The 24693-nt window shown below is 40.8% G+C and overlaps 1 protein-coding gene across 5 annotated transcripts in view; it reads right to left on the reverse strand.

Moving 5' to 3' along the window:
• Positions 1–1259: 1259 nt before the first annotated feature.
• FKBP5 (FKBP prolyl isomerase 5) overlaps positions 1260–24693 on the reverse strand; it is a 56850-nt gene continuing 33416 nt past the window's right edge. For all 5 annotated transcript variants that reach the window (XM_077928855.1, XM_028733965.2, XM_028733967.2 and 2 more), the window contains 6 exons: positions 19300–19456; positions 17620–17710; positions 15073–15156; positions 14399–14584; positions 11265–11504; positions 1260–9917 (listed from right to left, as the gene is read on the reverse strand). In XM_077928855.1, the coding sequence (XP_077784981.1) occupies positions 9813–9917; positions 11265–11504; positions 14399–14584; positions 15073–15156; positions 17620–17710; positions 19300–19456 (863 nt within the window). In that variant the 3' untranslated portion in view covers positions 1260–9812. The remainder of the gene's footprint in view (positions 9918–11264; positions 11505–14398; positions 14585–15072; positions 15157–17619; positions 17711–19299; positions 19457–24693) is intronic.

Here is a 24693-nt window from a genome sequence, read left to right on the forward strand (position 1 = left end):
TACTATAACCCCAACTTGGCAGCCAGAATCTCCATTCTTCTTGAAATAATCGTCTCTACAATGTGACATTTACACTCATAACAATATTGTTACCTGTGTCCAGTGAGTTCTCACATGCTTATTCCTATGTGTTGTAGCAGTTTATTCCATCGACGTCTCCTTTTTTTTGTTACATCGGCTGTTGTAAATAATAAGAAATTTAACTCAGTGGGACTTCCAAACATTCATAGGATCCTGCTGTACATTGCAGTACTCTCCACTCTACAGCACAGAGTGTAATAATAATAATAATAATAATAATAATAATAATAATAATAATATTTATACCCCGCCCATCTGGCTGGGTTTCCCCAGTCACTCTGGGCGGCTTCAAGCAGAATATTAAAATACAATGATTCATCCAGTATTAAAAGCTTCCCTAAACAGGGCTGCCTTCAGATGTCTTCTAAAAGTCGGATAGTTGTTTATTTCTTTGACATCTGATGGGAGGGCATTCCACAGGGCAGGCGCCACTACCAAGAAGGCCCTCTGCCTGGTTCCTTGTAACTTGGCTTCTCGCAGGGAGGGAACTGCCAGAAGGCCCTCAGCGATGGACCTCAGTGTCCGGGCAGAATGATAGCGGTGGAGATGCTCCTTCAGGTATACTGGACCGAGGCCGTTTAGGGCTTTAAAGGTCAGCACCAACACTTTGGCTTGTGCCCAGAAATGTACTGGGAGCCAATGTAGGTCTTTCAGGACCGGTGTTATGTGGTCTCGGTGGCCACTCCCAATCACCAGTCTAGCTGCCACATTCTGGATTAGTTGTAGTTTCCGGATCACCTTCAAAGGTAGCCCCACGTAGAGTGCATTGCAGTAGTCCAAGCGGGAGATAACCAGAGCATGAAACTACTCTGGTGAGACAGTTTGTGGGCAGGTAGGGTCTCAGTCTGTGTACCAGGTGGAGCTGGTAGACAGCTGCCCTGGACACAGAATTGACCTGTGCCTCCAAGGACAGCTGTGAGTCCAGAATGACTCCCAGGCTGCACACCTGGTCCTTCAGGGGCACAGTTGCCCCATTCAAGACCAGGGAGTCCCCCACACCCACCCGCCCCATCTCCCAAGAACAGTACTTCTGTCTTGTCAGGATTCAATCCTCCAACCGCCTCCAGACACTCATGTGTATGCATAATTTCATGTGTATACAGAATGTAGTTACTTCAAGTCAGTAGCTTCTTATTACAAGTGTAGAAAAGAAATACGGAAAACAGCAAACCACAATATGGTGGAAAAAAAGGTCAGATTTTATTTTTATTTCATGTTTTTGACACAAGTAGGGGTAAAACAGTTTCCCCAACACTGATAAGTGCTTTAAGTTTCTGTAAGAGGTGTTCTGAGAAGGCCCCACTCTCCAAGGATATAAAGACCATGAGGACACCCTTGGGACAACCCACCTCTGCCCCACCCCAGCAGTGTGCGATCTTAAGCAGTATGTAATTGCCTCTCTACTCCATTTAATAAAAATTGTTCTCATTCATTACCTTCCACTCAGCAGAGTCGTGCCACATTAGAAACTGCATTACATTGCTGTGCTATATTTTAGTGAGAGGCATACGGTAGTTCTGCCACACCACCCTTTGCCACTTAAAATTGCACTGGAGGCATTTTCTTCTAATAACTAGACCCTGGTACTGGAAAGAAAACAAAACAGGCAATGCCAACAATGAGATTCGGAACAGCTTCTGATGTATGTGTACATCAGAACACAATTATTTTGCGTGATGCCCAATTGGCGGAGAGAGCTTGTTTATGACTCTTTTTCACTGTGCAGAAAATAAAATAAAGGTGCGTGAAAGCCGGGAAAAGGTGGTTTTTTTCTTTTTTACTGAATGACTTCTAGTTTCTAGCTATTATGTGCGCATTACACAGGGATATGCAATATTACTGGACTCCAAGTATATATAAGAAATAGAGGGTGAAGTCTTGATCATCAGTTTTGACCCTCTCATTCTGCTTCAGGTACACTATGCATTATTTTTATTTTAAAGTGGCACATATACATTTAGTCATTCTTCCTCAACTTATTAAAAATGTAAACATGCAAGAAAGATGCAAAACTGCTGTGAGGATTGATGTGCACATATGTGCAATGATCAGGCCACCGGCACTTGCCAATCTGCACAACGCAGCTGGCTTTTCTTTGCTTCAAATCTAACACTGCAGTTTTATGGAACTGGTTTTTAAACATTTGCCCAAAAGAGGAAAATATATGTTTAAACTGAATATGGCCTCTCCACTCTAAAAATGTTATATGCCTTCACCCTCAAAATGCATGAAAACTGAACCCTTCCACAGATTTAATGCTGCAGCTGTGCTCCTTTGTTCCAGTTACTGAAAAAGAGGAAATAGATATCACTTGTGGCTATAGACTTATTTTGCCTCCAGCAGCATGGAAGAGAGAGGATTCAGATGTCTGCCTGAGTAGCAATACCTCAAATCCAATTGGTGAGAAATAAATGGACTCTGAAAAACCTGTAGCTTCAGGAAAGGTCTGAATGAAGAGAGAAAAGACAGTGAATGAATTTCACCTTAAGGCCATGGTGTCTGGGCTTCTGTTGCATTTGCAACAGGCTTTGAGGACACTTCAGAATAAGGTATCTTTCCCTTCCCCTGTTCCTCTAAAGTCCTGAAGCTGGACTGAAAGCAACTTGTAAAATGCTATTTAGTAGCCCTGCCCTTGTATCAAGAGCAAGGCATTTATTCTCCTGAAGAAGGGAGGCACAGAGTCTCTGGCCTGGAGAGGTAGGTGGCTTGCTCTGAATTTTTTCCTGTAAATGGTAATTGAAATTCTCAGTCGCCTCTCTCTTACAAGGCCACTTCATGTTATTTTCCCCCTTGACGGGGAGATAAGCATTCAGGTTAGAAAAGTTGCATTAAAAAGTACCATGTGCTATTTCACTGTGGGGGGTGAAAACCAATGTGGCCTAGTAAAGAGAGGCTGGACCAGGGTTGTGCGAGATGCCTAAATTTAAAGTGCGGTAAATTAGTAGTAGTACAAATACAACACATCAGAACACTATCGCATGCGCAGACAACCTGGCTTCCCAACACATATGCCCACTGCACTCATGCAACCACCTATGTATTTTTTACACCCGTCCTGTAGTTCGATATTTACCTGTTCACAAGGGGCAACTAACCATTTCCCCTGGGCAAGTACTATGGCAGCTAACTGCTCCTGCCAACAGCTTCCATAGTTCTGTGCTGTCTCTTTGGGTGCCAAGCATGCAGCTTTATTTCCTGGTATTAAAGTTCATAGTACTTTGGGGAGAAGCAGCACACAAGGCCTGTAGGCTCTGTATCATAGCTCTTTGCATACCAGAGACCCAATCTGTAAGGGTTGCATGGGCGTAATTCTAACTCTCTATTAAACTGCACCCCCCCCCCAAAAAAAAACACCACATCTTCAGCTCCTATAGTTTGTTCTGTGCATTATGTTACTAAAACACCAGTTGCATGTGAGCTGGGAGGGGATGGACACCTTCCCCCTTAGTAATTTAGATGGCTGCTTTATACAGTTTCCCCAACACTTGCACTAACCTTGTATTATATGAATGAATGAATGAATGAATGAATGAATGAATGAATGAATGAAGTGGTCTCACATGCCACCAACGATTAAGCAAAGTGCAGTGGCTGCCTCAGGCAGAAGTTTCTGGGTGTTGCAAAAGTTGCCATTTTATTCCAGCAGATAAACATTTGTGGGATTTTCTGCCTCAAATGCCAAAATAACCTGCCTGCCTCGTGTATGCACCTAACTTTTTGGGGGTGTGGGTTCTTGATGTTCCACCTCAGGCAAAAAGGTGGGCTAGCCCTGCTCACAAGTATGAGTTCTGAATCCTTAAATAATTTTCAGAGTACATAACATAGTTTCTCTGAGTGTTGCTCCTCTCTGAGCACAATTCTCTGCTGCACACATGCTTGTAGTGGGCTTTCTGATTCTCAATAGAGCGGACAAGAGAAGCTCGATCTGTACAACACAACACACAGAATCCTGGGCAGGAAGCACATTTTTATATATGCAAAGCAAAGCAAAGCAAAGCTTAGTAGACCCCTCAATTCACAAGGATATGAAAATTGCCTTAAAGGATTAAATAAAAGTTCATTTATTTCTATTCCCCATAGTGACCAGGTAGATACTGCTGGAAGGATCACAGGCACGGCATGACGGTGATGACTTTTCTCTGTTCTTTTTCTCCAACATCTGTTAATTTAGAGGCACCTTATCTATGATCATGGAAATTTCTAGCTAGTTATTCTAGCTAATAGCCATTCACACCATCTGTGCATCCATCTAACCCACCCTTTTAAACCTTCTACGTAACTTGGCTCTCCCTATTCCCAAGTTTTCAGGATATGTAGTGGTCCAGAAAGTTAACAGAGGGTCAGAAATCCCTTGTATACTATCCTTGTAACATGAGACCTCTGGTAAAATAGCTGGCTACAGTGCTTCATTTTCCATCTACCAATAATACATTAACACAGCTGTCTCTTGTCATCTTTTTGTGTGTGTTTTATTTGAAGAAAAACTTTCAAACTATTAAGGTGCAAGACACATTTAACCCACTGGGATGATTACCAACCTGCTTGTTCTTTCAGGTACTGATTTCTTAACTAGGAGCAAGGTCATTCTAGCCAGAAAAGAAATTTCATGCAGAATGTAGAAACTTTGACTTGGAGGAATTGTGTTGCATCCAAAATTTTACACTACCAGAAAACAAATAGCAACACAGTTATGGGTCCACAAATGCACTTGCCTGAGGCAAGCAAAGGAAGGAATTCAATGCAATGCTAAGCAGATCATTCCAAGCATGAACAATTCGCCCCCTTCTCTCCATACACTGTTCTGAGGGTTCTCCTGCCCTGCCCCTAAAGCCAATTTGGGGAGGCACAGGGGAGGAGAGTGGGGAAGGCCTGCTACACTAGGATGGGCTTCTGTTGACAGATTTCATGGGCTGAATCCTACCCATAACTTTAAACCATAGCAGTTGCAGACACCAAGGGACAGAGTGCTAGGTGTTTATCTCTGAAGGTGTTTATCTCTGAAGTCACACTGGAGTTCAGAGGTGCTCAGAAACAGTTTTTACTCCTTCTGAGTGCCTCAGAAAACCAAGTCCATCATTATTGCAGGCACAAGCCTGTCCCCTTTTCACAAGTGGGCAACAGGTAGGCTGTGGTAACCACACAAAATTTATGTATCCCTGGGTGTGAGCATCATGGCAGCGAAACAAAATAGCAAGAGGGGGTAGTGAGTCAAGCTAAATTTGTTACTAATTCTGTCTGTTGAATTAAGACTTTGAGGAAACCGGTGAAATTTACAAAATGTCTAGGTTTTCATGATGCCAGGACAAATGGCTCTGGATCAAAAGAGAAAGAGGGGAAAGTGCCTCAAATAAGACAGTATTAAGAATCTGAGTATTTGGCATTGCCTGCACTTCAGATGGATCTGAAGTGGACATTGAGTAGAATAATATATTGTGAATGGTGGGTGTGAAATTTTGAAGCTGACTTAATACAAACTGTGACTGGATTTTTTAGTCCGCTGTTACAACACAGATACAATGAATACATAATTATGACTCAGCAGAGTAAAAAGGCCACCTGAGTTGGTTAGTCACCCCATACAGGCACAAGAACTAGAGAGGGAGCATAGAAAATAGAAAAGGCAGTGCATGGTCAGCAATGTTTTGGCACATTAAGAAGTCATTTTAGCAAGTGGTCTGCTACTGATTCTGCTTTTTTCTTCTCAGCAGGCGATTCTAACAGGTAAAAGGTGGTTTTTGGAGTACCCTACTGCCAAGGAGAGCCACCACTCTCTGATAGCACAGGATAATTAGACTCACCCAGCAACAAGCATTCAGCTGTTAATAATAGGGTGTGATCCTTTCTTTCTTTCTGATGAAGCAAAAAATTACCACTTCAATGCCAAATACCAAAGAGGACTTAGAAGTCACTTCTTTTTCTTTTATAAGAGTATACTTAGCATAACCGAATCTAGGTACTACAGAGTTTGGGCTAGTGCAAACAGCTTGGAACAATACAACAGAGGTTCTAGTTCAGCGTGGAATAGAATTTTAGAAAAGAGCCAATTTAGTTTGGAGCATGGAAATGAACATCAAATGGCCATGTTCAAGAACAAAATGATAGCCACTTAATACTGAGGTAGATGCAGTTATCTTGATGTTCCAACAGATATAAAACTAAAAATAGTCTACAGATCTACAGGATTGCAAAACAGGAAATTGCTTGAACATCCACCTTTAGAGGTTCAAGTTTCCAAACCACAGCAGGCACAAGACATAAAACTGTCAGGCATCCTCAGAAAGTTCTATGATTAGTGGGCAATTTGATGATAAACAAGAGTAACTGAGCAAAGATGTAGTGAGAAGAGGAAGAATTAGTTAAGCCAAGAAAAGGGTTGCTTGAGGAAATTATGGAATGCTCACCACATGACACAGCCACAAGAGAAAATGGGGGAAAGGCTACAATGAATTCTGGCAGAGGTTGATAAACTAAGGCTGTAATCCTAACATCATTTACCTGGGAATAAGTCCCACTGAATCTAACAAGGCTAACATCTGAGTAGATATGGTTAGGATTGTGCTTGTCCCAGACATAGGTTTTAGGAGAGTGCAAAAGTGAACTTAAAATACAGTATGGAACTCTACAAAACTTGGAACATATTTTGAATACTACATGGCCATCATTCTCCTTATTCTGAAATTCTATCTTTGGAGGACGTAACATAGTAGCTTCCACTGCTGCTGCCTACTAGGGAGGGGCCTTTATGGACCAAAGCCAAATCTCTTTTAGATGAGAAGTCTTTCCTGTATGGTCATAGCAAAACTGAAATTATAACTACATAAAATGTGTGCCTGGTACCATTTCACAATTTTTAAAACAAAACAAAACTGTGCTGAGTAGTTTGCCCTTTCTTGCATTTGTAAGGAGGACTGAGTCAGTTTTATCACTGGAGGCAGATAAATTTTGTCAGGTGCAAAAGGTCAAGGCTACCAATTTGGTCTCTCTTCCTAGCACTGCAAATCACCAACATCATCTGGGGGGAAAACCCCATACTGAGAGCCCACCCCCAGGGCTGATTTTACTTTCTTTCTAGTTTTTTATGGGCGAGTTTAAGACTTTCACAATAAGCCACGTGGCTTATGTAAATATAATAGAAAACAAAAATGAAAATGATGACATGCAGTCTTGAAGAACTTGCTCCCTGTTATGCCAATTTGGTTCATGTAAGCAGAGTTTAAGCCTAAGATTTGGTATAGAAATGCAAAACACTTGGTATACAGCAAACTGTTGTATAAGCATTATGTCATGCAGCCAAATTGCTATTCTGTGAATGTTTAGTACGACTTTATCCCTTCATCTCACACTATCCTAAACCAACAAAATTTGTAAAATAGTAATAATAAAAATAATTAAAAAAATTGTCCAATAGTACCTTAGAGACCAACTAAGTTTGTTCTTGGTATGAGCTTTCGTGTGCATGCACACTTCTTCAGATACACTGAAACAGAAGTCACCAGACCTTTATATATAGTGAAGTCTGGTGACTTCTGTTTCAGTGTATCTGAAGAAGTGTGCATGCACACTTAAACTCATACCAAGAACAAACTTAGCTGGTCTCTAAGGTGCTACTGGACAATTTTTCAATTATTTTTATTATTTTTATATATTTCTACTGCATCAGACCAACACGGCTACCTAAATGAATCTACAACAAAATCTGGGTATGGAAAAGTGCTCAGCCACTTTCACTATGTAGAGAGATGTACAACAATTTACAGGTAAGGATTGGCTGTTGACTGAGTTTTAGTTTCCTTTAAAGTTGACAGAATAACCAGCAGGAAACTACCACACAAATTTCAAGTGCTGAACGCCACCAGAAGAGAACACCTGCCTTTTTTCCCTGTTCAATGACTGTTTAGGGATATCCTCATGTCACCAGGAAAAATGGCACCATACCGTAGCTGGTTTTATTTGAATAAGTTACCAAGAAGGTTTTAGCTCGTTTAAACAACCAAACAGTGAAGTAGAAAGGAGAGATGGAGAAAACTATGCTTCCAGCAGGACCAGGAAGAGATAGGAAAAAAGAAAATGCATTTTTAAAACAGATGCTAACAGGAAAAGATGTTAAACATTTGTTAATTCCCTTTTTTAAAATTAGAGCATTTTTTTTTTAAAAAAAAAGTTTGTTTAAAAACATAGCAGTGTTGTCTTTCTGGTATATAGGAAAGCAAAATGCCCTAGTCTGTAATGGTGCTATAGCAGTATATGCTGTGGATTTGTTTGCATTCCGTTACAGATCAGTAAACTTGCTGACCCAAACTCAGAAACATTTTTTTGCACTTAAAATCATCATAATTTCAGTGGGACCCGAGTACAATTATCTTTCTCTAGGAGTTGCATTTCAGTGCTGTTATGTGTTTTGAGAAACAATGAAGATTGATATGACTCTGATACTTCATCTGCAGTGAACATTTGCTGCTTTAAGCTAAAATCATTTCGGGAAAAACCATTGGTTGGATGCAGAATGGACCCTCTTCACTTTATAAAGCAAACGAAAACAAGACAGTGGCACAGCTTCTGGGGAGAAACCCAAGTAAGAATTTGAGATAGGAATCCCAAGAACAAGCAAGGAATTTTAGAACCAAAATATTATTTTTGTTTCTTAAGATGCTTATAATGTGATGGGAAAAGAAAACTGGATTGCTAATAGGACTAATGGCAATAATTTCCTGAAAGGAAATGTAATTTTCTTAATATCTTCATTACTCGCTGTATTATAATCTCAGGAAAGGTATCTGGAAAGCCCCTAAAAAAGGGCTGAACACATAATCCAAGTCTATCACTGCATACCTTTCCCGCAAATCTGCAAGACAAATCCATAAAAGGAATCAGGCTACAGTACTTGACTATAGATGTGCCCTCACGCAACTGGTGTTGTGGGGAGAAGGGGGTTCCTGACTCAGTCCAGGTGCACCTTTCATTCTACCTGCAGTAGGTTATTGGGTGAGGATAGAAAAGATACTCTTGCCTTGAAGGTGGCACGCTCAGTCATCCATGGGTCAGGGACCTTTCCAGCAAACAATCATTTAAAAATAATAGTGTGATTTGGACTGCTCAGCTCCCTGAGAAACCGGTTTGTGCTACAGAAACCCATTGGAAATATAAGACAGACTGAAAAAGATCCCAGGAGTCTGGCTTTCAAAGCCATAAACTGCTTTCCACGTGGTTCTAGTAGGGCCAGAGGGATGCCTTGTGTTGGCAGCAGTTGCATCTTTTGTTTTGTTTTTGTTTAAGACAGACAACATACACTCATGTGGTGCTACTACAGTACACCAAATGCAATGCCAAAATTATACAGCTGACAGCTCCTAAATGCTAACTCATTTTATAGAACCCTGGTCACTGCCTTTAGAACTGATGCAAACTGATTGAGTTCTCTTTGAGCCACCTCAGTAAAAATCTTCTATAACCAAGACTCATATTTGTGTGTATGTGTGTGTGTGTGTGTTAAAACCATTTGTTCCACTTGGAGTGGTCCCATACTGTCACTCTGCTCATGTTCCACTGCCGAGAATGCTCACAGCAGTGGCTGTGATTTTATAGTTTCTTGTGAAGCTGCTGAATAGGCTTTTTGCTTCCACAATAACGCCTACTGTAACAACCTTTACAATAAACACTGTTGAATTCTGAGTTCTTCAGAAACCTGTTTGAATGCAGGCAGAATTCAGAAGGATTGTCTTTCTGCTGCACAATCATACGTGGCCCTCTGCTTCTTCACCTTCCGTCACTGTCTCCTTAAGCCCAATTTCAGAGCAAGACTTTTCTTCTCCCTCTCCTGGGGGTTTACTGGCCTCCTCCTGTAACCAACAGCAAACACACAATGTGGAGATTAGTGAAGAGGTAAAAACAGAAGTTCTTAAAGCATAAATTCAAAGATTCTCAGAACTTTTAAGCTCAAAAAAAATAATGCAAAGAGAATTGCTTCCTAGCAGTATTTTAGAAATACCATTCCATTAATTGCTGTAAATGAAGTCGGGCACATGAAACTCAACATGGGAAATGAATGTTTCAGGTACCTACAACTCTAACAACCTCTGAAGTTGCAACGTGAATGTAGAAAGGGATTGGAAGATATGCCTCTGTAAACTGCCTGTTACCTAAACCCCTCTCTGAGTGTATGATGAACTGTGAAATGGTAGAAGCAGGTGAATCCTCAATGCTTACAAAACATTCTAGATTTTATCTGAAGCCATCTCTGATACACAGAGGTGAACAGAAAGAACTACCTCTACTGCTAGAGATAAGAAAAGGAATACGATGAATGCGTTCATTTCATTATTAGTCTTTGCTAGCAGTTGTAAGGGTTTCTGGAAAACTTTCAGATTATAAAAATCGTTTGTCACAAAATGAAAATGCATCTGGAGCTTACAGTATTGTATGCATATAGATGTTGGTTGTGATTCAGAAGCTTCACACATGCACCTCTATAAGGAAATAGAGAATTTCAAAGCCTATTAGCCTGGACGAACTATATAGTTAAGGTGCCACTGAACAGTAATCTGAAATAAATTAAAAATTTGTCCAGTAGCACCTTAGAGACAAACTTAGTTGGTCTCTAAGGTGCTACTGGACAATTTTTTAATTTCCTTATTTATTTTGACTGTGTCAGACCAACACGGCTACCTACCTGAATTGGTAATCTGAAAATTATTCAACTATGGGCTCACGGCTGAGTGTCTACAATTGGACTTAAGCGTCTCCTCAGTTGTGCCATTTTTTATGCCCCAAATGAGCATTCATCATAGGACTGAATACCCCTCCGTAAACAAAGGGGGGGGGACCCCTGTGGTGGGATGCTGGAAGATGTCCCTGAGACTCTGAGCCACCTCCTCCATGTGCTGCCAACCCTCCTTAATTTCCCCCCAAGAAGAGAATTCTAAGAATCCACCACCACCGTCACCTGTGGAAACTATACTGGGTGGTATTCCACTACGTTTTATTCAGAGTAGACACACTGAAATTAATGAATGTGACTAAGTCAGGTCCATTAATTTCACTGGGTCTACGCCAAGTAAAGCTTTGTGGAATGCCACCCAATGCATTGTTAATATTTCTGTATAATTATATACCACACCCCCTCAGTATTTTGGCACAGTTAAAGTTGGACAGAGGTTGGAAGGAGGCCATACTGGCATGGTGCAAACCTTTGCATCTCTCTCTGCGAATTTCTTGAACATGTTGGCATATATTTTTCGGTCACGTTCATTGTGCTCCTTTGTCTTCTTCTGACACACAGTGATTTGTGACCTGGCTGCCTTGTTTTGTGGATTCACTTCTAGCACTCTCTCAAAGTCACACTTGGCCAATTCAAATTCATTCATGAGTAGTCGTGCTTCTCCTCTTCTGTACAAGCCCTTTTCGTTGAGCTGGTCCAGTGCTAATGCCTGCAAACATACATCCGCACATTTAACATAGCTAAAATGATTCCACAGACAAGAGACAACAAGAATGAGGAAAGCGGGACTCAAGAAGAGGATGTGTGACAGAAAGAAAATGTGTCAAATGAGTATGTCTGCTCAACATGGCTAACCTGACCCCAAAAACCCACCCCCTCACACACACAAACCTCACTACAGCCAACCCAAGACAACCAACCACACACTCTAGGCCACCCCAACCTCTCTCACCACTAAGGAAATATAACAAGTGAATAGAAAGAGAACCCACACAAGTGACACTGACTCAAAATCCCACACATACACTAAGTAGAAGAATAGAAGCATTGCCCACCCCATGCACCCTCCTCCTCTTTTCTTTCCAACCCAACAGTGCACGTAACACTAACGTCTCAGAACAAATGAAACTGATCTGTAGAAAACACAACTTCAAAAAATAAAATTATTTTTTTTTTTAAAAAAACTGAGTATGTATGCTGGACATAAAGTCCTGTGCTGAGGTGTTATTACAGCTTTTGTTTTAATTAAGGTTGACAACAATAGAAAAACAACAGCAACCGCATATAGAATCATACAGCTGTGACCAGGACTGCCTTATAGAGGCAGGATAACCTAGATTCTCAACTTCCATTTATGGAAAATAAAAGAGGAAAAATTTTCCCCCAGTGACATGGTTTTCTAGAAAAGCCTGATTCTGCCAAGTCCAATGAAAAAGAGGGCTTTTAAGTGCTCAAGAGCAAGGACATGAGTCACTGACACAGGAATAGGTAATATTCTAGAAAAATGACTTCAACCCTTAAAATGCAAGCAGTGCAAGGCACATCCTTTTATTTTAATGTCTCTTATATGACCAACTGGTGTCATCCAAAGATTACTGTGCCTGCACAGAATGCATTTCTATGCACACATGTGAGTGTGGGGGAGAGAGAATTACTCCACCACCACATACAGCACTTTATCCCTAAAAAAACCTGTAGCAGAATGGCATACCATGTGGGGGGCAGAGCTGCAGAAGGGGCAGAGGAAATGGTCAACGCATGCTGAAGTACTTGTACATAATAATCTTGGGAGCCACACTAGATATATCAAAATGACAAAGCTCAGTTTCTAGACATACAGCTTATTTATTGACCTTAGTAACAAAAGCTGTTTTTTTAAAAAAAAATAGTGAAGAAACAATTAAACCTCACATACTATATATCTGCTGCATACCCTGAAATTTTGGCATTTGAACTTCTTAATCAAAAATCCAAATCCAGATGCCAGATGTTTTTATCAGATGTTTCTATGGTGCCTCAGTTACAGATGTAAAAACAAGAGCTTCAATATTATTGAATCAAGCATAGAATTTGAAACCCAACAAGGTAATTTTCTCAAACATCCTGGCACTAAAATGGTGGAAATCTCTCCACTGATCTACAAAATGGATTTGTCTCCAAAACCAGTTGGAAATGTGTATGTTGTAGATGACAAGTCATCTTCAACTACAAATAGAACATTCAAAAAAGTGTAATATGATACAGTGACTAAATGCAAACGGATATTATGCTTAAAGCTTCCAAACAGAGGCCAAAAAGAGAGCTTACAGGCAATGTTTAGATGATGACTCACAAACCCCAGATATTTATAGTTGTACCCGTAAGCACATGCCTTACGTTTGCATAATTATTTTACTAATTTAAATGTTCTGGCTCATTTTTTAACACTTCATTCTAGCTGTGTGCTGCATTCAGAGACCTAAAGCACATAATAGCAGTTCCATTCTGCAGACTTCTAGCCAAACCCAGAATGTGGTCCGTTCTAAAATAATACTTAACTGATGGAAAACAGTATGCAATGCAGATAAACCCTGCTGTAGCAACACGGCAGTATTAAAGAATAAACTTATGGAAATTGTAGCTATTATGTGACTGACATTAAAACTGAAAAGGCCCCTATTTCATGGCACCCCTAAAAATTTGCCTTGAGATGCTGTCATAGTTCATGTGTTCCATGTACACCTGAAGGTGTTGCCTAAGAAAGTTCTTGCAACAGCAACCCCCAATTTGTGCAGGGGTTGTGTCATTACGTGCTACGTTGGGGTGCATAAGCCCACCCCCCTGCTTTCCCTACCATTTCCGGGTTTGCAGAGATGCATGTGTGCACGGTCGTGCATGCTTTGAACATGCGCAAAATGGTTGTTGCCTGCATTGTGTTCAGTTAAAGAATCATATACATTAAGGATCATATGCAGATCTTCCCAACTCAGTTTACTACTCATGTTCTCTGTAGTCAAAAGGGACATTCTAGAAAGGACAGCCCTACTCCTGTAACAAATCGTAGAGCAGTCAGAATATTCACAGTGAAATCCTATACATGTCCTGTCTTTTTTTACATTTTTATTTGCCTTTGCTTTGTGCTTTCATTCACTCTTTTTTTTTTTTTTTTTAACAAATGTCAATAAACAAACAAATAAATGTCACCAAGTTCAATGTGGCTTGCTCTCAGGTAAGTGGGTACAGAATCACAGCCATAATGTGGAATCATTCCTCTCAGTGTAAACGGTACAGTACAGGGACTAAACATCTAATGGATTTGTTAAACTTAACGCTTTGCATATATTTGCACTTTGCTTCCAAGATGCCACAGAACAGTTGTATTCTGCAGGCAATGGCCACACAATCCATCAGCACAGGAGTATTTATAAATTAAGGTCCATTTCTAAATCTATCAGATAGTAGTTCGTTGCCTTTTCAAGCTTTTTAAAAGATATTTTGGCATCTGTCTCTAATATGTTAAAAGAATCAGGGTCAAAGGTTGTTTGAAAGAGATATAGGGCAGGATATGACCACCACCCACCACCAATGGCCTCCCAAACCCCACATGGCCAAATGTCTCTTTACCTTATTGCAATACTCAATAGCTTTCATATACTCCCGCAACTTCAAGTTGCACATGGCGAGGTTGAGGAAGGCTGCCAACAACAACGATTCTGAAGCTTTAGATTCCCTTTCTGATAAGCCATATTCCATTTCTAACCAGGATACAATCTTCCCGTATTGAATCATTGCCTGTAGGTACTTGCCTTCCTAGCATGGGGTAAAGAAGATCAGATTATGAATGGTGGTGAATGTGAAATATATTTGACTATGAAATTTGTTATAATTTCAACAGCAACAGAATGAGAAGAAGGAAGCAATACAGAAGGGCTAGGTGGGAACAGTTTCAGTGGGAACCAAAAGTGTGGAAGTCAGGAGAGTATTGGCAAGCAGTAGTGTCATATAGTCTGGGTGCTGTCACATTCTGCCAAGACTACCATGTGCCTAGAAAGAATATTTCAGAAACCCTCCAAACCACCGCCAATATATTTCATGCCATCTCCACTCCCAGCATCAGTCCAGCTTACAGGCAATTCCACCTTTGGAATGAGAAGCTGAGGTGGAAAAGAGGCATCATTAGGGTTGCTTGAGAGCCACAGTGCTTCCGAAATGTCATCACTGGCAATTAAACTACAGGGCATTTATCAGAAGAAATTCCAATTATTGATGCTACTATTTCTAGACATGTTGACACAGACCTTGAAGTACACAGTCCCTTTCTCTTTGACGATGCCAGCCTGCTCTAATTTCTCTTTGGTGTCCATCTCCCAGGATTCTTTGGCCTGAAAGCAAACATGTATAGCAATAATTAGGTAATTATAAGGACAACAAACCCTGCTTCTTTCTTAGAAATTGTCTTCAGACCCCGAGACACGGTAAACTTCGCATAATCTCACTATTTCCAACTTTGACATTGCTTGACATTACTTATTTCACGTAATGCAGTAGTGTTAGCAATGGGATCAGTGGGTAGGAAGGAATAGAGGGTATTACTATACACAAAGGGTAACCCAGGAAGCTGCCTTATGCTGGGTCAGGTCATTGTGTCCATTTAACTCAGTATTACCAACACTGACAGGCAGTGGCTCTCCGGATTCCAACAGGAGTCTCTCCCAGTTGGGGATTGAATCTGGGGTCTTCTGCACAGAAAGCACATGCTCTACCATCAAGCTATAGAGGGTACTAGGTAAGCTACACCTGGCTTTAGAAATTAAGAGCAAGTTTCAGAGTAACTAAATATTTATGGCACTGAAATTAAGGCTATGTCTTGCAAATGGGTTGTTCCAATCCATTTATTCTTCACACACATTTGGCATGTGAGGGTTTCACTCACTATATTCATTGCTATTTTGCTGCTTGTCATGCAGACCACTGGGCAGAGATCGGTAGAAAATATCCTGGGTGAGTTTTTTTGTCCCTCCTCTCAATCTCTTTCTTTTCCCCAGCAAGCTTACAGGATTAAACAGGAATTGTTTTAGTCTTAAAAAAAAGTTTTAGTTTTGCACAATTCTGATTTAGCAGAATTGCACAATATCTGTAATAATAGAAACAAACCAGGCATGTTTAGTGCTCTGAATGTGTTGGGGGCATGTGCCAAGTTTTCTATAAATTAAGGTAATTCCTCTTTCCCACTCTTCTCCAACTAATGATCAACTTCAGCTCAAAGGCGACTCTCCTGAACCTCTTCTTGCCATTTTCCCAAACCTCTGTAATGATGCTTCCAGACTTGCTATTTTCAGGTGGGATTCAATCACATTCCAGAAAAATAAGTTTGCTTTGGAGCTCTTGTACAATAAACCCTCCAAAAGCGACAGGAACATGCACTGGAAAGTGTGTGATTACTTTTGTTTGATGCGACATTGTTTATCCTCCTCAAAAACAAATCAGAATGCGTACTCAATAAATAGTCAATGTCATCTAACCTCCCTACAAACCAGGATGAGTGTTCAATGAAGAGTGTCTTGTGCAGGATCACAGAGTGATGGTGGGTGAAGTAAGAGGTGGCAAGGGGGGCTTCCTGCTTGCCTCTTCCTGCTGTTTCTCCCCTCCCCTCCCCACCCACCCATCATCTTCAATAGCTCTGTGCAGCAGGGCTTCTACCTACAGCTGTAAGAGACTCTTGGAGGGGATTGGAAAAATAGTGAGATGACACTCAGGACTGACTTGATTCCCCTCTCCTTCTCAGCAACATGAACAGATTCTCAGGTCCATTACATTTAAATTGAATGTTAGTTGGAGAAGGCAAAGAGAGAGGTATCGTCTTAATTCACATAAAGATTGGCACACACATTTCCCCACCTCCATTCAGAGCAGTAAGCAGCACCACACATTTGTTTTTATTATTACAAGGCTTGTGCAAATCTCCTCCATGTGGGGAGCAACTGGTAGCAGAAGTGTGGCAATGGAAGCTACCCACTGAAACATCACCACACATGTGCCAAATTATTCCCCCACCCAAAAAGCACTTAACAGGTTCCACACCAGCAATGACTGCAGATGCATAATAATATATTTATCAGATTTTTCCCAGTAAGGAGAAATCTGGATTAAAGGTACTTGCTGACACTTTAGTGAGGATAGCATTCTGCGGATGCTGCCCTAAACTTGGGGACCCACTTCACAAATGATTATAGCTCTGCTAAAAATCTCTTTGGAAACACTGTCTTGTGTGATAGGATGAAAAAGTCATGAAAGTGTGAGAAACCTCTACAAATCTTTCAAGAGTAGAAAGCGTGGAGAAGAAACCAACGCCTTCCTCCTGCAAACATTCCCCAGTATAGACTATAAAAGCACAGCTCCACCTTATGTACATCTTGTTCCTTTACTATACGGTACAGAGATGGGTACATTCTCCAGCACCCCAAAGAGGGCACAGCCTGTTTGGCAGTTCTGCCCTGCCCTCCTCTTAGTGCTGTTTGGCAGGACATGATTTTTTTTGTCTGCAGCCCAGGGAAAAAAAAGAAGTACAAAAGGAACAAGCCCAGAACAAGTATTGGACCCCACCCAAAACAATAAAACAAACACACTCACAAGAACACTGTGACCTTAGTTGACGTATCTGCCTTACCAAGCTTTGTCACAAACATGCAGAGGCAGGGAGGGGGAGAGAGAACAGGACATCCTAAATGCTTTCATTGCAGAAGAGATATTGTAGGTAAATGTCAGCCGTGTGTGTGTGTGTGTGTGTGTGTGTGTGTGTGTGTGTATTATAGCTGTTTACAATTGCAAAAAAATCCCATTCTCACCTTTTCAAAGCTTTTCAGTGTAACTTCATACACAAGTTCAGCATTTGGCCCTATGCCAAATTTAAGCTTCCCTGCTTCACCAAATCCATATCTAAAACAAAGCATGGAAACAAAATACTAAACAAAAACAGCATAGGATGAGGCACTTAATTCAGCATTCTGAATATTTGCGCTCACGTGGAGATAACAGTGGGTAGCTACACATCGGCCCCTGGAAACAAAACAGATGTTGCCTAGGAAACCAGTGGCCAAGTAACTCATCTGTGGCAACACACACAGATTGTACACACTATACTAGGCTTATCATTACTTCCTTTGTATTCAGATTAGATACTATTATATACCTTGCTTCCTACTCAATTTTAATACCTTCTTCAATGGAACATGCATTTATTTTTCAGTAATCAGATTTTTCACAAATGTCTTAGGATCTTCCATAATCACACTAAACTTTAGAAGGGTAAATAGATAATAATATTTGGAATTATTGCCTAAATTCTTTCTACTCCAACCCTTAAAATCTGCCAGATGTGAATTATTTTACTCTATTTTTTTAAGAGAGATAATACCTCAGAGGACATATGTAAGATTCCTACTATTAGCTAGCAATAGAATGTAGTTCTGGCACTATTAATTGCAAGAGCTGTATTACGATAGAAAATCATTTAACAAAAACACTTTACATGCACAATTGGTTTGCTTTAACATATTTTAATCGCCTCACTTGCGACAAAGGTTAACACAGAATATGCATGTGTTAGTAGCTTAAAGCACAGCAAGGTAATTTCCTCCCTTGCATTTCAATTTGCATTTGTATGTTGCTGTATATACCTGAGAGGGGACAGTGATGTCGCCACCCATTGCGCTTTACCTGTTTGTTTCCTTGCCTATATCCCGCAACTCCTATTCATGAGGCTATTGTCTACACATGTGCAATAGGTGACTCAAATGTACACACCAGAGCTTAACTGTGAAGTTTTCCTTTCAGATTGAAGCTGCTTTGAGATAAGGTTACCAGACATCCCCGTTTCCCGGGGACAGTCCCCGGATTTACAAATCAGTCCCCATACAAAATCCATTGAAGTTGAAAAGTGTCCCCGGATTCATTGAAAAAAATCTGGTAAACTTACTTTGAAGGAAAGCTGATCAAGATCAAACAGCAGTATTTATTTTTAAAAAAACTACAGGACTGCTCTGCATTGTGGGTAACTGTGTGTGTTCAAAATCCAGCAATCAAAACACTCTGGCACACTGGAGCCACAGCCACAGAACCTGTGGCAAAATAATGTCTAAATGCATCTTTGCTTACATTAGAGTTGAATGCTGTAGAAGATGTGTAGCATGTGCATGTGTAAGAGACAGACAGGAGTGGTCAGTATGGTGAGGCAGAGCTGTGAAGTTGCCCTCCCAAAACCAGCACTGCTACAGCTTACCTGAATGGGACCAGGCCAGAGCTGTGTGGTGGTGGTGATGTTGTGGCTGTGTAAAAACATTGACAGGAGCACAATATTGGCTCTGGCAGTACATCCACACAGGATCAACCTCACAGCTGCCCGGCTCAAGCACCAGCTTGATAAGCTGAAGCAACACCTGTGTTCAGAGGGTGGCTCCACATCTCTGCTTTATCACACCAACTACTGAAAATATTGAGAGAGACGGGAGAAATCTCAAGTTTCTTACTGTGCTCCAATATGTAGGATACAATTTTCTCCCCTTTGCATCTTCTCCAGAGCTTTGTCAATTCCAATGGGAATGTCATGGTCTTCTCCTTCTCCAACAGTGAATGCTACATCTCTGCAATCAAACATTCTGCCATCACAGAATCCTTTCAGATGGACTGTATGAGAAAGAAAACAACAATGCACTGTAAAGCACTGTTTGACTGCAAATATTTTGACAGGCATTAAAGCACTTCATGGCTAAAACACATTTTTGTCAGCATTCGGGCCCCAATATAAACCCCAAAGCCACATTGCCCATGACTCTCTGCAATAGAAATTCACCAGGAGACTTCTGTGCCATCTTTTAAATGCCTGCTGAATTTTTTTCTATTCTGTTCCATTGATTTTATTGTTTGGTTTTATGTCTTAATATTGTGGTAAACTGCTGTGATGTATTAAACATCAATATATAAATACATCTCTAAAATGAGACCTCTAGCCAACAGAGTTGAGTACTTCAGATGATTTCTACTGTCTTTGAAGTTTTCAGAGTCTAGTAAAAGTTTTTCTACAAATAAATTAGTTTAGTCATGTTGTGGCCCAGTTTTCAGAGCCATTGCATAGACATCACAGCTCCTAGCACTGGGCAGTAGGCTCCTGATGCAGAAGTGAGCTTGCAACTGGTGTTTTTGTATTTAAACTGGGACACAGTGTTGCAAAAGCTACTGGCACTCTGCCCCAGCATAAAAATACTATACAAGGGCACCTGCACGGCACTGGCAGGCAGTGGCAGAGCTTCATGCTCCGGCACCGGGGTGTGGAGAGCAGGTGGGGGCGGGGCTGGCACGCGTCCCGGGGGTGTGGAGCACCGCCCGCAGGGGTGTGGCATGGCACCTGCAGGGGCATGGCACCCACCGCGCATGGGGGGGAGCCGAAATGGCCCCCTACTGGGATCGCGCTGCTGGGATTGCGCCGCACTCCTCTTCTTCCGCCAGTGCTAGCAGGGAAAGTTTCCTCTGTGACCCTGTGCAGCAATCTAGAAATCCTCTGTGTTTACTGGAGTCATGAAGGGCTCAGTTTAGAGAAAGGAATTGTTTAGCCAGGAAGGGCTACTAGACAGTCTTCCCTTGTCTTCCCTTCCCTTACTAAGCAGAGCATGCAACAATAACTGCTGTAGAACAGGCCACAGGTTGCTGCACTGTTATAACTACATACTGCTATCCATTTGTAAATCTTTGTACTTCCTGTTTGTGACTGGGCCAGATTGTGGTGCGAAGTCAAATAGTAAAATTACAGTAATACACTTGCACAACAGAAATATTACCTGGATTAACAAAGCTATGTGGACATTCTGACTGAACATCTGTTTGCATATATAAGTGCCTCCCAGAAAGAAAGAAAGAAAGAAAGAAAGAAAGAAAGAAAGAAAGAAAGAAAGAAAGAAAGAAAGAAAGAGGAAATAAGAAAGAAAGAAAGAAAGAAAGAACAAGTGCTGTATAAAACACTATGTTCCCATAAGGACTAACTGTGCCTTTCTGGAACAAGGACAAAGCAACACATAATGGTTAGTCTGCTTCCTGGTTTCTAAGCAGCTCTGCTGGATCCAGATATTGAGTTTTGACATGCTGACTTGTAAATCTAAGATTGATTATTGCAAAGTGTGCAAATATTGTTATAGCTGTATCTGCTAGCCACATGCAATAAGAGCTACAAAGTTTTCTTTAAAGGAAAACTACATGATACTTAGTGCTAGAACACAACAAGGTAAAATAACACATTCACTCTCAGATATTAAAAAAACTGACTTGAAAGATATGCAACAAACAGTTCTGTGACACATCTTAAAGATGAACAAATTTATTGCAGCATAGGTGTTTGTAGCCCAGAGCCCACTTCATCAGGTGCATGAAGTGTTCTCCTAAACCAGCAGAGGGGAATGAAATGAAAGATACCAACTTTTATTCTTCCTAAAAGAGGAAACTGCTGATCTCAAAATATAATTACAGAAACCTGGAGAACTGAATGTAAGATTGGAAAAATGAAAAACAGAGATAACCTATCCCTAGATGCCATATAAGATGGCAGGTAAAGACATGGCTGAGTTAAAGAAGGTTTGCAGGCACCACCATGAGCTTATTGGTGGCACCTGTAAAGTCTCATGCATGGACCTATGAAAGCCCTGTGAATCAGATGATGGTCAGGGTTCACATAGCTATGTGTTTCTGATAGCTAGAGATCTCTCCTCTAGCCAAAAAGCAAGGAACAACAAGGTTCATCCTTTAAACTGTACTTGGAATGGAATGCTCACATTGTACTTGGTGCACTGAATAAGGTGGAGGGCAGGCAGCTGAGAGATCAGCACTGCTAGTGCCTCTTTCCAGAACATTCATAATAGCTGGAAAAGCAGCCCTGTGAACAGCAGGCCAGTCTCTGAATTTAGAGCAATACTTCATTAAAAGTTGTAGATGGTTAGTCATTCATCACACACAGGGCTACAGGAACTGTACTTTCTACTCAGGTTTCTACTAGAGAGCAGCAAATCAAAGAACACAGGCTGCGAAGAAACAATTTCAATCCTGGCACACTTCCACCTCTTTGCCTAATGCTTCTAAACCTATGGTCTTCTCACCCCTAAGCCAGCACTGTATGTTCAACCAAAAAATACATTTCTCATGTAAATAATAATAAAAAGAAACCAGAACAACCCTCTCCCTTGACCACCATTTGCATAGAAAGCAAACATCAAGATTTCTAGATGTCTGCTGATCATCAAGCATGAACACCACGCAGAAACAAAAACATAACTAGATGCCAGAACTCAGCAGGGCATAATGCAACAGTATTGCAACCATCCATCATAAGCTTCATTAACATGAACAAAGACAAATCATATTAGGTATTTCTGAAGGGTGAACTTCACTTCAGTCCTAGTGACATGCACAGAAGTATATCCCTCACTTCCTCCCTATGTAGCAATCTCTTCAGTTCTGTCCTGCTTTCTACTGAAGATACCTAGCTCTTGAAGCAATTACCTACGGTGACTGGCAATAGCTCTCTGGGGTTTCAGACAGGAGTCTTTCCCAGCCATAGAATCATAGAATTGTGGAGTTGGAAGGGATCCAAAGGGTCATCTAGTCCAACCCCCTGCAATTCAATGCAGCCCTACTCAGGTGCATGCAGAGGGTAGGGGGCAGCTGGGTACACTTGCCCAAGACTTCAGAAGGCTAAGCTGCCTCAGACAAACTCTGCATGCACCTATCCCTATCCTGGGGATGCCAACACTGAACCTTTCACATGTAAAACATGTGTTCTGTCACTGAGCTAAAATAATATACCGTAATAAACATATGATACATTATAGTATAATATATAACTGATATATAATATTATATAATTATAAAATGCAAAACTGATTTATAAATACTAAACATTATAAAAGAACATTTCTGGAGATTAAGGACTTCTTTTATGACTCTTTCACATACAGTATATTGCCCAGCAGTGTGTAAGTATGCTCCCTATGGTAAGTCGTTGGGGAGTGTTTGGAAGGATTCCAATTACACCAGCAACATGGGAGTCTTTGGCCTCCTCAAACTGATGCTCAGTTTAGATGGGTGATGTGATTGGGTGGAAAAGACCCATGCAATCAACTCCTCCTAGGTTTCCCTTTGTTTTTCAACCAACATTGTCAAATCTGTGGCTGGGTTCAAAAGTAACAGTCTTCAGCCAAATAAGCTCCTTCCAGAGTTTGTTAAACTACCATTACCCAGCTGATGGCACAGGAAATCATTTCAGTTTAAGAAATGGAAGAAATTTTTGTGAAAGCTGGGTGCACAAGGGAAAGAGTAAGGAGGGAACACATGGCACACAGCTCATTTTCACCCAAATAAATCATGATTTATTGCACTGAGATCAATGTGCCTGATCGTGGTCTATGTCTCAACGGCTCTCAACCTGTCCTCAACTCCTCCCACCCCCATTATCCCCAACTGACACACTGTACTAATATTATTTCTCTCAGTTGCTTTCAATCATACACTGCGCAAAAAGTAGCAGCAAAAAACCTTAGTTCCTGTATTTGGGATTCATTCAGTGTGAACTTTGTTATCTCTATGCCCTCAGTCCTTGAAAGTCCTCACTAAGCCATTTTTGGAGGGTTTAGATTTGCAAACGTTTATACTTCTCCATACCCAGGAAACCCCCTAACTGTACAGAAACATGTCCCTTATTTTGGGGTGCTTTTCTTTTGCTTCCAAGTTGATAGGCACTTTGGACAACCTCCATTCATTATTAGAGGAAGTGATTTCATATGAATTGTATAAACATGATATCAGAAAAACTCCACAACTTGATTATCAAAGTTACTTAAGTGCTGCCTAAAGCAGATCATTTGGATAGAATTACACTTGGATTACACAGTCAGAAACTCTAGCCAGACCAGGGAACATCACTTCAGCTGCTGAGCTAACTTATTGTTCTCTCAGTGCCTAGAGCAATTTTGTTTTGAAGAGCACAGAACACTGTGTTCTGAATGTGGCTGGCACATGAACTCTGTGCACTGACAGCAATTTGTACTCTGATTAAAACAGCAGAGGGGCTGTAACACAACTTGGAATGCAAATATTCAACTCCAGCCTGTGTTTTAGGAAGCAGAGATGTGAATTATGCCCCATCAGTCAAGCTAATAACACTGTCTACAAAAATCCTGCTCAAAGACTTCAATTCTACTCCATGCATATTTTCTCCCATTCTAATTATAGCAGTAATATAATTGCCAGGAATCTTTGTATCAGCTCCCAAGTTAATATTGGGTTTTACTAAAACTGAGCAGAAACACTATCAGTTAAAGCACAGTTGCCGAGGTTTTACCACCTGCTTGGCTTCTAAATGCAATCATAACTACTCTTCTGGTTTTCTGCCAACCTGCTCTATTCAAGTCAAATTATCAGCACATTTCCACTTCACAGTAGCTGACAACGAGTCTGAAATGCGGCTCTCAATCCAGAGGCATTTATCTACTGGAACAAGAAACAGAGGTAGCAAACATAAATTTAGTTTCTTCAAAACATCCCATCTCTACTTCTGCTTTACTGACAATATGGGGACCAACTGGGGGCAGGAAGGTGGGCACTTGGTATCACTGTCTCTTAACGTGCCCAATTTCCCCTGGGTTACACTTCATGTATTCTGAAGACTGCTGCAGATGGCTTTATTTCCATGATTCTCACAAAGAAGCTGTTCAAAGGGAATAAACTTAATCATTAAATTAATATCTCTGCTTTAGTTTAAGAGTCATGTTATTTTCGTGAACCACACAACTAAATCTATAAGATACTGAAAACACTTCTGAATTAATAAACTAATCAGGAAAAGAACAAATTGCTAATAAATTTACAATTCAGTTCTGAACATG

Source organism: Podarcis muralis, chromosome 5 (assembly GCF_964188315.1).
Source record: "Podarcis muralis chromosome 5, rPodMur119.hap1.1, whole genome shotgun sequence".
NCBI classification, from domain to species: domain Eukaryota; kingdom Metazoa; phylum Chordata; class Lepidosauria; order Squamata; family Lacertidae; genus Podarcis; species Podarcis muralis.